Below are 13,552 nucleotides of genomic sequence, written 5' to 3'. Positions count from 1 at the left end.
GAGAGGGAGAAGCAGGGAGCCCGATGAGGGGCTCGATCCCAGGACCCAGGGATCATGACCTGAGCTGAAGGTAGACGCTTAACGACTGAGCCACCCAGGCGCCCCAAGATGTCAGGTTCTTATCAGTATCTACACTCCCTTTGCTTTCACCAGAAATTTCCCCAGAAATACCTTCTCTGGCAATAGTTAGGGGCTGCATGAGATAGTCTTAAACAAAAGTAGTAGTTATCATTTCTCTTGTTACTCTGTATAACGTATATTAACTTAGAATATCCGAACATGGAAATTTCTCACTCATCACTTCATCCTTTCATCAAAAAATGTATAAACACAGGGAAAGACATGAGGCTCTACACTGGTTTTAGAATTCCTTTATTAAAAGAAGCTTCACTGACATCACGACTTTGAATTTTTTCTCTTTGTTTGGTGCCATGAAGGATTTTCCCAAGATAAAGCATCATAACAAGATTTGGGGTGAAAGCCATGGTTTGTTTGTTTGTTTGTTTTGTTTTGTTTTGTTTTGAGGTAGAGATAGGCATTTGTACAAGAGAGGTGGAAAAGAAGAACCAGCATGACACTATGCTCTCACATGTGTTCTCATGCAAGTTAATTCTAAGAAAGAATATATATGAAGGTTAAAGATTCTGGAAACTGAGCTCCTTAAAAATATCCATGCCCCTCTGTTCCTTGGAATTCTTTATGTACCTTCAGGGTATGTGTCCTTAGTATGAAGACTGTTAACTTCAAGAATGTATTTCAATAGTCCATGAAAGCTACATACTTAATCAACGATAGGTCCTAAGTTAGCTTCTGTCAGGTAGAGGTAGGAGACCCATTGGAGGACTCCAAGGCCCTCTAAACTGGAGACTCTCCTATATAGGAGATGCCTGGACCCATGAATGCAAAGTCCTGCAAAACCACTGTCGATGAGAAATAAACCTTTGCTGTGTTCAGCCACTGCGATTTTGGGATTGTTTGCTACAGCACTTAGCCTCCCCTAATAGAGTAACTGATGTGCTAGATAGGTCTCACTACTGCAGAGATGAAGTGGCCTTGTATAACTGCAGTGTTCAGGTAGAGAATTGGATGGGAGTCACAGCCAATATACTGAGGATAAGGCAGTGCCAGGGAGAGCCAGAATGGAGCCAAATCAAAGAGAATAGACTACAGGTTGCACCAACTACAGGCTTCATATCTGATGCCAGCTAAGTTCCCAGGAGTGGGGCCAGACAACCACCCTCAGTGGACACAGATAACACATATTTATAGTCACTTATCACCTTCTCCCCCCAGTACTACAACAACACAAGTTTTCATATATCCAATACCATTCTGAGGAGGAAAAGGAAACTCCTAAAGACTGTTTATCTAAAGAGATCACCTAATCCACCCTTGATAGGAAGGGGACTTTCAATTGAAGAAGCATTTAAACTAAAAGAGGACTGTTGGAATTGGAAGAGCCCAAGATATATTTAATTGTAAAATCCAAGATTTTCCATTATCCAGAGTCATGGATAATAATTGATATATATATATATTTTTGGAGAGGGGCACATCAATTATGTGTGAATGAGTTTGTGACCCTGATGCTTTTTTGTTTTTCATGCTATAGCTATGAAATCTAGTTCAGATTAAAAATAGATGTGCAAAAAGTTTTTTAAAGTGCACATCTATAAATAAAACATAATATTTCAGTACTTTCTATTTCTGAAATTTCAGTAATGGGAAAGAGTGCATGATCTTGTCCATGGGGACAGATTCTCCAGAAATGTAGCTCAATACTAAATAGCAAAGTACAGAGCATTGACAAACAGAGCAATTTCTTTCTGCAAAACCACTTTATTAATGACATACTTTGTCAAATTGCTATGTGTGACTATTCCACTTCAATATACCTTGACTAGAAGGATAATTGATTAGCAGTTTTTACCAAGCCCACTGAAAAGAATAGAACTTTAATTTCACTTGACAGATTGTTAAATCAGGCTTTTATACCACCTGGTTAGTTCAAGGCAATTATTCTTGTGACTTCTAAATAGACAACTGCTACATAATAGAATATCTTTTAAAAAATGAAGTCTCAAAACTTAAAAAAAAATTATGGAAGTAGATCTTCCTAGTGTGTAAGCTACACACCAGTAGCAAAGAGCCACTTTTGGAAGCTGTATTAACTGTTTCAGGCCACGAGGACTCCACTCTTAGGGTATATTCATCAAATTCTATTTCTAAGTATGATGGCTTTTCACTTAGAGATTCACTCATCCTTTCTCCCAGAGTTCCACCTTGTGACTAGTGGCCACTAGTTTTCAGGGCAGCAGGATGTAATAATTAAAACGCACACTCTGGGGAGGCCTTGAGATTCCCCCAGTTCTTCTCTATCACAAGACCTTACTTAATTTTCATAACCACCTGGTATTTTCTACTTATGAATTTCTTTACTGGATTTCTCTCACTTTTCTCTCATTGGAAAATAAGTGACATAAAAACAAGTTCTCATTAATTTGCTCACCCCAATCCATCCAGTTTCTAGAATGGCACGTGGTTTTTCATAGGAATGCAGGGAATAGTTATGGAATGCGTAAACTTTAAAATGTTGATTCTGAAGTCACTTTTCCATAATGAGAAATTTGTGAAGGAAAGTCAAATCTGTGATATTCAATTTGTGGACAGTATCATGCTATTAATCATTATTTACCAACAGCATTAACTAGTCCAACACAAACAGAGATGGTTCTTAAGAACCATAGTTTACTAAATAGAATACCCCACATAAACCTGTTTATATAGCAAAGGTATCTAGATTATAATTGGAGAGTCATTTATTTAGTACTTCTCAATATATCTTCTAGTGTGGTTCTAATGGTACTGTAATTCATATCTTCATTTTTCCCCCTTTACATTTAAATTATATGTTGTATTTTTTAGTTGTTAGGAGAGTTATATATTACTTTATACCTTTAGTTTTAATAAAGGCCATGAGTTTTAACAATAGCAAAACTTCAATAAATTCCTTTAAGCTTATCTATATTTTAAAATAACAAACAGTCATCATTTAGTAAATGAAGGTTTTAGGCCACATTATGTAGTTGCTTATGCAAGTGTGCTGCTAACCAAGATCTTCCCTATTTAAAGACAGGTAATTTTTCTTCTTTAGTTTGAGAAGTCAGAACTAATAAAAACAAATATCACCCTAAATATTAGTTTAGAGCCCAGAATGTGTGAGTTTTAAGCTTAGAAATTTGTTTTCTAAACCCCGATGTTAAAATGATTGAATTAGAAAACAAACAAGAAACCTCTCAGAAACCTTTAACTTTTCATCTTGTATACAAGCATAGAGTTTTAAAATTTGTTTTGCTTCCTCTCTTTTTTAATGGAATGAGTGTGAGTAAATGTCTGAACAGATATCAGATTGGTTTGAAAATTCTTTTTAAATTTCAGTAGAAACATATTAATACAAAACCTGTTATTCACATTGGTTCAAGAGTCTTCAATAGGGAGTTATTTTTAATAGTTCTTGTTTTCTGACTAGTAACCATTGTATAATTTCCCCATTTTAAGAATAGATCACAGTTTGGGGAAATGAATAAATCAATACCCATCTGATTTGGTTACAGTTCAAAACCAGTAATCAGTTTAAGAATAATTAAAATAGTGACACAATTCACATTATAGTGGCATCTGGTATGTAAAGGAAAATGCAAGGGAGACTCCTCTTAAGTCTTTACTTATCGTTAGGGCTGTAGCGTTCTCTGAATTCATTGTTGCTGGTCATTCTTCTCAAGGTCACAAATGAGAATATTTTCTTCCAAATGTACTGTACTGAAGTTGGCTGTAGGGTAGTAAGGATTCCTAAACTGTGCAAGTCTCCTGAAGATACCTCTGTTGTGCTTGTATATGCAGAAGGAAAGTGTGAAAAGTGCCAGAATTACTGTCAGTGTCAATGCTACTGCAAGAGGTACAATACTGTGACTTGGTCCTGAAAAAAGATGCAGAAAGGAGAAGTTCAATGACAATGAGTTAAGATAGATACTGTCACATAGTTACTTTCTATATTATTATTTCTAAGAGAAATCAAAATGTTCTGTACTGTTCAAACCTACCTTTTCCTGAGTGCTCCTTTACTGGGTGAATATCTAAAACCAAATACAAAAAAAAAAAAAAAACTGAGATGAAAATTTTCTTTTAATTCGATTATGTTATTATTTATAGCAGGGCTCAACAAACTATGGCTCATGGATCAGATCTGGTGCCTGTTTTTATAAATAATGTTTTACTGGAACTCAGCCACACTCATCCGTTTATGTATCGTCTGTGGCTGCTTTTATGCTACAATGACAATGTGACAGAGACTATATGGCCCCCAGAGCCTAAAATATTTACTGTCTGGCCCTTTACAAGAAAATTTTGCTGACCCCTGGTTTATTGTAATCATTATCATTGCTCACAAACACATATGCTGTTTTTTTTTTTAAGCTGAAAAAGTTCCATCTAGTCTCAGCACTGTGCTGCAATAGAAATACAAATAAAATATAGTCCCTGCCTGCAAGGAACTAAGTTTTGTTAAGCTCTGAGATGGAGTTTGTCCAGCAATGACAATCTCTTTACCTCCACGCAAGGATTTTAAAATCAGCACCTTCTCACCTTTGCAATCTCAAGAATCTCAGGAAATGAATAACAGCTCCCCCATTCAAAAAATTGGAGGGTTCTGTTTGAGGACTTTCTACTGTAGAAATGTATCTCTTTCAAGTAGGCTCTATCTCTAAATTTGAGCTCTGCTATTTTTAATCTAGGTAAAGATCCAGAGAAATATGTAGAGAATGACTCAGAGGAAGATCAGTAAAGGGATTGCGAGTGGAGAGAGTGCCTTGGTGCAATACTTATGCCCATTCACTCTTACACACTTAAAAGAGATTTAAAAGAAACACTGTCACCAACAGCAAAACCACATTAACAGAACTTGTTTTTGCAACTTAAAAATAATACTGCATACTTTTTCATAATACTATTGAAAACATATATTATGTGTGTGTGAAGATACTTTTTAAAGAAAGACTGTTAAAAGAATATTTATTCTCTGGATGCATGCAGAGGGCAGATATAGAAGGAGCACATAGAGTCAGAATATTTGGAGCATGGTCCTTGATGTAGCCCCAGTTTGGACAAGTGCTTTTCTCATCTGTAAAATGGGAATATTGTATCTGCTCCATTGCCTTAGGAAGTTGCTGTGAGGGATGAAAGAGGTGTCCTCTATATTACAGGAAGCTTTAAAGTCCTGTACAGACACGAGGTATTTCTGATCTGTTCTTGAAATTGAATGTTATTGATCACTTGGGCACACTACTTATTAGGCTTAGTCATGTTTTCCACAAGAGTTGCTATCCACACTACTGGGCTTAACCGTTGGTGCAGACACCTACCAGTTTTTTCTCCTTCATTCCCACCCAGTGTCTAATCAGATCACCAAAGCCTGATGATTCTCTTTTCCCACTTCTACTCTTCCTCGTGTTTCCAGTTCTATCATTCAAATTACAACTGCCTCCCTTTACATCTGGATGAGTGTGATTTCACAGCAGGTGTCTACAGAGCACCTACCAGTTCCCTGTCTTCTTCACCATGAAGTTCAGCTCTTGAGTCTGGTACTCTCTGCGAATGGATCCTACATTACTGTCCAGTTTTATTCCCATCACTACCTAATGTGAGCCCTTCACTCTAATATAAGCTTATTCTCAATTGCTGCCTTTAGTCATACTGGGACTTTTGTTTAATATGGCTTCCCTTCTCTATTCTCTTTATCTTTTGGGATTCCAAAACCTTATCTCTTCTCAGAAACCTTCACCAGCAGCCGAGGCCACACCAATTCCTCCTTCTCTGCAATACTGGCATCTAGAAATGTTGTGATTATTATTAAAAACACATTTCTACTGTTAATGATCATTGTTAACATCCTATCTTAGAAATCTCTGTATTGTTTGCAATTGACTACAATTTTCTGGCTTAGATTTCTAAAATTATTATTTCTTTTTATCACCACAAACTATGTAGCTGAAGGTAAAGTTAAACTTTTATAATATATTATGGCTAGCAACAGAGAATCACATCTACTTATCCACAGCAAGAATATCTAGGCCTAGATTATATTTTCTGGGACCGAAGATGAATCTTAAAATTTCTGAGCAGCAGTTGCCAGAATAAGGGTTGCTGGTTCATATTACTAGTTCTATTTTTTTGAGGTTAAACTGCTTTTTTGCCCATTAACGGCTAGGGTGACACTGGAAAGTCATAGTCTTTATAATGATTTTTTTTTTCTTCATATTAGAGAAAGAAGGAGCTGAAATGTCCTCTGACTTACTTGATGTCGAATAAGATGATAATGTTAGAATCTATCTGAATACTCCCCGAATACTTGGATTTTCAAAGCTTTAAATGCTAAAGAGGTGGGTCAACATTAGTCAGGGTAGCATCAAAATGAAGAATTACCCTCTGGCTTTACCCACCTGCTCCCATTTTGCATATAAATCCTTTTTTTTCTTGACATGGGGATAACTGCCATACTCCTTCGGGGATCCTCAGGGCAATACATAGATGGGGTTTGACATGATCCATCTCTGGCTTCCGAATGCCCCAGTTTGACTGGTCTGTGGGAGTTCCATCAAACCACTTTGTGGTTTCATCTGTGGAAAAATTGCTGACTTACTATGAATTATATGTACAATTATCAAATATACTAAGACTGGAGTGAACCATAAAAAGCAGCTCCTCAATTTAATGAGACTGTCTCCTTATCTGATGCATGCAACTCAGTAGGTACAGTCATGAACTCAACATCAAAAGGTAGGTATTAGTAAAGTTGCCTTGTGAATAGCTCTCTCCATTTGTTTTAGATATACTGTTCTAATTTAGTTCATTTAGAATATCATCTTTCTTAAGGTAACAGTGTGAATTTTGAAATATTCCCTATCATTATAGTCAATTTAAAGAAATCATTTTAAGTCCTAACATCTATATCATTGCAAAATAGCTCATTTTCTAACATAATTTTACAGTGAATTTCTTTAAAAAGCAATCCACAGGTGTACTAAGGGGTGGGGGCAATGATAGAGTCCATCCATGTGTAAGCAATAATGGGGGTACATTGTCTGAAAGGATTTAAGACCAACAATAAAAGTAACTAAAAGTTGGTCATCTTTTTATTGTCACAATGAACTAGAAATTCTAAACAATGTCTGTGATTGAAACACTCCCCCTTATCAGAGTGGACCCACCCTCCACCTTGGTATACCACTGTAATAAGTTCTCCATACCAATTAAGATAATTTTCTTTATAAGTACTTTCAACAACCATCAGTTACATAGAGAGAAGAATGCCATGCTCTCATTTGATCACAAACCCTGGTTTTTATGAGAAGCAAATAATTTTAATAGCACAATTTATCCCTGAAACTATCCCTGAAATCTGTTGTGCTTTTATAACATTGAGGAATAATCTGGGTATTTTCAAATAAATAGGGTTTTGTTGTCTATGACTAAGTCTGTGAACACAAGTTTCCATCCAAGAATCTTCATGATGTGAGGGTAAGTATAAGATAAACTTGTTGTTTGCTTGTTTTCATTTTTGGTATTGTAGGATTATTTAAAGGGACACAAGGGTATAGAAAAGGGTTAGCAATATTGTCTTTGGAAGAAATGGCTTTAGGATTCATGCTATTTTTTCACAGCAAATGTATCCAAGAAGAGCTTTCTGGTTTGCAGATGCCATTTTCTTTTTTTTTTTTTTAAAGATTTTATTTATTTATTTGACAGAGAGAGACACAGCGAGAGAGGGAACACAAGTAGGGGGAGTGGGAGAGGGAGAAGCAGGCTTCCTGCAGAGCAGGGAGCCCGATGCGGGGCTCGATCCCAGGACCCTGGGATCATGACCTGAGCCGAAGGCAGACGCTTAACCGACTGAGCCACCCAGGCGCCCCTGCAGATGCCATTTTCATCAACCTTGACCACCATGTATTTATTTATGCCCTCTCCTCTTCTCTACCCAAATCACTTACTGTCACCATCAAACTGAGCATTCAACCAAACCATCTGGACAGAAGAACCAAAAGCAAAAAGCTCTTCTAGGAGAAATGAATTTTCATCCTCATCCTTGATTGTTAAAAGATTAGATCCTATAAAAGAAATAAGCAGTAAATAAGTATTTGTGTTTATGTGTAATACAATTTAAAAAATGTCTCCTATACCACCATAATTTGTAAAGCTCAGTCTTTGCAGAGTGAAAATTTCTATTGTAAATAAGTGATTTTTGATTAAAAATTATACCACATTTATTAAAAGATACAAGGTTGTACTTAAGAAGTCAAAGCATAGAATATTAATTTTAGGGAACTTTAAAAATTTATAATTCAAATGCATTCAAAAGGAACATTTTCTTGGGAAAGTGTAGTATTCTGAGACATCATCCTAGGCTTTCAAATTCTATCCTGGACATTGAATTTCATAGATAAACCATCCCCAAACAAGCAAATTCAATAGTATTTATCTTTTCAATTTTTTGGTTGCTCCTAAAGTCACTAAATAATCAGACAAATGAAGAAAACCACATTGTTTACTGAAATGTCAAGAAGGAATGCATTGAAAGCATTTTACCATCACAAAAGAATTACCTTCCTTTTTGCAAAATTCATGAGCAGCCTCAAAACTCATACTGTCTAGGACTGTAGAAAAACTGTAGCAATTACTTTTGAATTTTATCCAGGGAATAGAAGTTTCTGAGCACAACTCTGGATGTCCATATGGTTTTGTTTCTACGAACAAAAATCAGTTATGATTTTAGGGTGATGACTGGGTTCATTTATTAAGATAAACATTGCACTAAATTCTATGACAGACTAAGATAAATATGTGTAATGAGATTTTCATGATAATACTCTGAAAGAGTGGGTTTAATAAAAATGATTATAAACCAAGACTGGTTTGTAGCATTTCTGGCAAAAATAATCTTTACCTACACATAACAGTGTGTATTAATGCATAGCTTCTTAGGCTTAGTTTGGGTGCTGCCTGGGTGCTGCTGTCTTTCATGTTTATAATTGGTATCCTAAAGGTTGGAAAAACTGGGGGATGTGATTCATGGAAATACTGGAAACTGAATGAAGTCAGCAAGAGGCACTTCCAAATGTACAAAATGTGATCTGTGCAGTGCTGAATATTATAGATTTAGAAAATCCTCACCAGCCAATCAACCTATGAGAGAAAAATAATGCATTCAGTAAAGTAACATAGCATAACAAAACATAATACATAACTAAGGGACATTTCAGGTGGACTTTGCTTTAGAGGTCAAGCATGAGAGTCAAATCCATGCTGAGATCCTAATTGTGTATGGCTGTGGGCATGTTACCTAACCTCCTCACACTTTGGTTTCTTTATCTATAAAAAGAGAGCTAACAACAATATCTTTCTTACGTGAGAAATTTATTTTTTAAAATTTTTTTCTTCTAAATAATCTCTATGCCCAACATGGGCCTCAAACTCCTGACCCTGAGATTGAGAGTTGCATGCTCTACTGACTGATCCAACCAGTGTGCCCCTACAAAGAAGTTTAAATGAGCTAGTGTCTGACACTTCTTAAACACTCAACAAATACAATGCTATTGAAAAGGGAAGGATAACCTTTATGGTGTTTTAGAAGCAGAATTAGCTTTTCCTTCATACATGCTCTTAATGCAGGTTTCTAGCCTGATCTCCCACCTCTTCTTACTGGTACCCTGCCATGCAGGCAAATATCAACACCAGCTTTGCTTTATACATGTTCAGTCCTTTCTTCCTTCCATGTCTTTGCCCAAACTTTTCTGCTCAGAATGCCTCTCCATGTCCCATCATTGTCTGACTACATCCCATCTATTCTTCAAGGCCAGTCTCCATAGTCATGTCCTTCAAGAAGTCTTTCTACTTATTCTCAAGCGGATATGATGTGTTCTCTTTCCTGCTAACCCGCACAACACTTACTACCTCTTTTCCATCATTTGGTAGCCCTGCCTGGTATAATAGTTATTTGTTTGAACAGCACCTACCAGACCAGAGGCTTCTTGAGGACAGATACTTCTTATTACTCTTACTCATAGCTCCTGCTTAGCACAGTGCCTTGCACACAGTAGGTTCCCAGTATGTATTTATTGAGTTGAATAGAACTGAACCTACCAGTAGGTACATGACAAATTGCTCCTTGAAGAAATGACTCGCAGGCTGTGCTACTCCAGCGCCCACTGGTGTCAGCAAAAACACAGTCACCCAAGATGGATGACTCATCATCTTTCCAAAAAGTGAAGGAAGATTTGGTTCCATCTGACCAGTCAAAATTAAGACCATTCTGTGGAGGGAAATTGAGCCATCATTTCCTTGCTAGGACTGCTAGTGGCATTACCCAATGCTGTTTGAGCAGCCCTTACTTCACACATAGATTTATATTTCCACATCTAGACTTATTTTTTTTTTAAAGATTTTATTTATTTATTTGACAGAGAGAGACACAGAGCGAGAGAGGGAACACAAGCAGGGGGAGTGGAAGAGGGAGAAGCAGGCTTCCCGCAGAGCAGGGAGCCCGATGTGGGCCTCGATCCCAGGACCCTGGGATCATGACCTGAGCCGAAGGCAGACGCTTAACGACTGAGCCACCCAGGCGCCCCTAGACTTATTTTTCAGGGGGCCTAGGACAGCTTGTGAATATGGCCTGACAAAAAGAAATACCTGTCACAATAGTATCTTTTTTAGTTTTTGGGAATCCTTGGTTCCCTGCCACCATAATTTCCCAGTAAGCCATCAGAGTGAAGTTGATCAATATCTTGTTCTTGACACCAAAACAAATTTCAGATTGATCAAAGATTCATACATAAAATTGAAAACGTAAGTGCTAAAGAGAACTTGGCTAAATATTTTATGCTCTTGATGTGGGGAAAATCTTTTCAAGTCTGATACAAAATCCAGAGGCCATAATGCAAAATTGACTACATGACGTTAAAACATTATGTAATGCAAAACTACAATAAACAACCATAAATTGACATTCTCTCACCTATCCCAATGGCAAGGATTAAAATTTTGATAATACCCAGTATTGATAATGATATGAAAAAATGACATGTGATCATAGTTGTTGGCATGTAAATCAGTACGAACTTTTGGTGGGCAATATGGCACTCTTTCTTAAAATTTAAAGTGTGCTTAGCAATTTCACTTCTAGGAATTTATCCAACTTGCACAAAGATGTTTGTATTATTTGTAATTGTGAAAAACTGAGAAGAATCCAGATTTCTATTCAGAGGAGGATGGTATGCTATATCCTTATGTGGTGCTCTCCCAAAGAATGTGTTGGATTTTTATGTGCTGACATGGAAAGCTGTATAAGGCATATTAAACAAAAAGCAAGTTTAAGGACAGCACATGTAGTATGACCTCATTTGTACTTGAAAAACAATATAGATATTCATTCATTATGTGTATATATGTGTATAAGTAGAAAATTTCTAAATGACACACAAGGAACTGTTTACAAGTGATTATCTTTGGGTAGTAGAACCAGAGGTTGGGATAAGAATAGATAGATTTTACTTTTCACTACTTTGAGTATATAATACTTTTACTTAAAAAAAGAGAAAACTAAAAAGGTCTTACTTTCCAAAATACATTTTTAGAGGGAGAGAAAACCCATGTGTTAAATTCCAAGGGGGTACTGAATTAATTAATAATCACATTTCTAGGCAGGAAGCATGATCCATTTTTCTAGGGGATTTCTTAAATGCAACAAATTACTCAAATGCAGGTGCTTGAGTTTAAGAGGTGTTCCATTGCCCACATGAGGCAGTATCCCCAGATACCCAGAAATTTTCAGAGAACCTTTGAAGGACATTAATTCCCAGAAATTAGGCAAGTGGTTGTATACTCTAAAAAGGTATACTTTTAATTTGTAGTCATAGGCTCTTCATAAGGTTGGTCAGTAGTTATTCTATAAACCAATTACTTAAATGTTACCTTTACTATTATTTCTGGGAATTTTTTGGTATTAATTTCAGTTGCCATATCACTAAGGAGGTAGATGTGAAATTTACTTATGCAGGGATGTTCCAAGGGATTTAAGATACCTACATCTGCAGTGAATAGTCCAATCCAGTGGGCATGTCCTAGCCGGTTGAGGATAACAGTGAGGAAGGACTGGTGATACTGATCTGTAATGCTGGCCAATTCTGCTCCATGCATTAGGCAGGTTTTTATTGCTGTATACCAAGTCATATTTGCATTAATTATTTTGTAAGTTCTGTTCCCATATTCCAAGGTATTGGGGACTGGATACATATCAGATGTATTTATGCTGTGTCCAGAGGGATCTAGAACAAGAACAACAAAAATCATTTTTAGCATCTGGTTGAGAAAGAGGGGAGGCAAAGCTTAGTTTGGATCCCTGTCATAATGGTCCATTCTGTGGTTAACATCAGAGTTTTCCACCCCAGAACTATTTCAAAATGAGAATAAATACCTGAAAGCATAGGTGATGCTAAAGAATGAGAACGTTTAGGAAATTTAATGCATGAGTGTCTTTAAAAGTATACACATATAGGGGTACCTGGGTGGCTCAAGCACTAAGCATCTGCCTTCGGCTCAGGTCATGATCTCAGGGTCCTGGGATCAAGCCCCGCATCGGGCTCCTTGCTCAGTGGGAAGCCTGCTTCTCCCTCTCCCACTCCCCCTGCTTGTGTTCCCTCTCTTGCTGTGTCTCTGTCAAATAAATAAATAAAGTCTTTAAAAAAATTAAAATTAAATAAAAATATACACATAGTTAACCATTTCTAGATTTCCTATTTTTTTTACTGTCCCTTTTTAAACTGACCACTTTTTGATGGAACTGATCTCCTTAGGCAGGTTTTATTCCACTCCCTACACCCGGCCTAACACATACTGCTCTGGCAGAACTTAATACTTACTAAGAGAATATTGACATATATTATGTCATCATATACAATGTTGCAGACATAATTTTACAAGTGCATATTCTCAAATACCACCCTTTATTAAATTTGAGATTGCATGATAGTTGCTATCATGTTTAATGTTTACATGTATAAATTCTAAAAATAAGTTTAAAAGTTACATTAATAAACACTTAAAATATACACAGTTCCATAAAGACTTACTATTAATATGTCACCTATCAGAGTCAAGATTTACAAATTAAAAGGCAAGGTTTTCCCAGACATGATCAGTGGTGCTTTCTTTTTCACGAGTGACAGATTATGTGACAGCTAAGCCCGTGTTTTTACACGCAAGATATTTCCTCTTTAGTATGTGCACTTGGCCTTTTTGTTCTATACTATATTATGTACTAGGATAGGCTTATTTTAGGAAACCTAAAACAGAAAAATAAGACAAGAATTTCTGAACTGTCTGATCCAAAGTAGCTGGAATATATCCCTGTTTATTGGTTTTATTACATTTGGGGTTGAAAAGGAGCATGATGAAGTGTAGATAGGTCAGAAGACCTGGGAATCAAGCCCAGTCCTGACTATACAGG

At 36.6% G+C, this 13,552-nt stretch overlaps 1 protein-coding gene across 8 annotated transcripts in view; it reads right to left on the bottom strand.

The window, feature by feature from the left end:
- Positions 1 to 355: 355 nt before the first annotated feature.
- The window catches only part of PLA2R1 (phospholipase A2 receptor 1), a 115,401-nt gene continuing 102,204 nt past the window's right edge, over positions 356 to 13,552 (bottom strand). For 6 of the 8 annotated variants that reach the window (XM_081814328.1, XM_081814325.1, XM_081814322.1 and 3 more), the window contains 7 exons: positions 12,133 to 12,371; positions 10,192 to 10,360; positions 8,655 to 8,795; positions 8,043 to 8,159; positions 6,495 to 6,671; positions 4,101 to 4,133; positions 356 to 3,976 (listed from right to left, as the gene is read on the bottom strand). In XM_081814328.1, the coding sequence (XP_081670454.1) occupies positions 3,756 to 3,976; positions 4,101 to 4,133; positions 6,495 to 6,671; positions 8,043 to 8,159; positions 8,655 to 8,795; positions 10,192 to 10,360; positions 12,133 to 12,371 (1,097 nt within the window). In that variant the 3' untranslated portion in view covers positions 356 to 3,755. Of the gene's footprint in view, positions 3,977 to 4,100; positions 4,134 to 6,494; positions 6,672 to 8,042; positions 8,160 to 8,654; positions 8,796 to 10,191; positions 10,361 to 12,132; positions 12,372 to 12,607; positions 12,760 to 13,552 lie in introns of those variants that run through there. The other 2 variants (XM_081814323.1, XR_014143583.1) reach the window with 2 other exon arrangements.

The sequence above is a fragment of the Leptonychotes weddellii genome, chromosome 3, assembly GCF_054177405.1.
Source record: "Leptonychotes weddellii isolate Sample4059 chromosome 3, ASM5417740v2, whole genome shotgun sequence".
NCBI classification, from domain to species: domain Eukaryota; kingdom Metazoa; phylum Chordata; class Mammalia; order Carnivora; family Phocidae; genus Leptonychotes; species Leptonychotes weddellii.
This window is presented reverse-complemented; position numbering and strand designations above follow the sequence as displayed.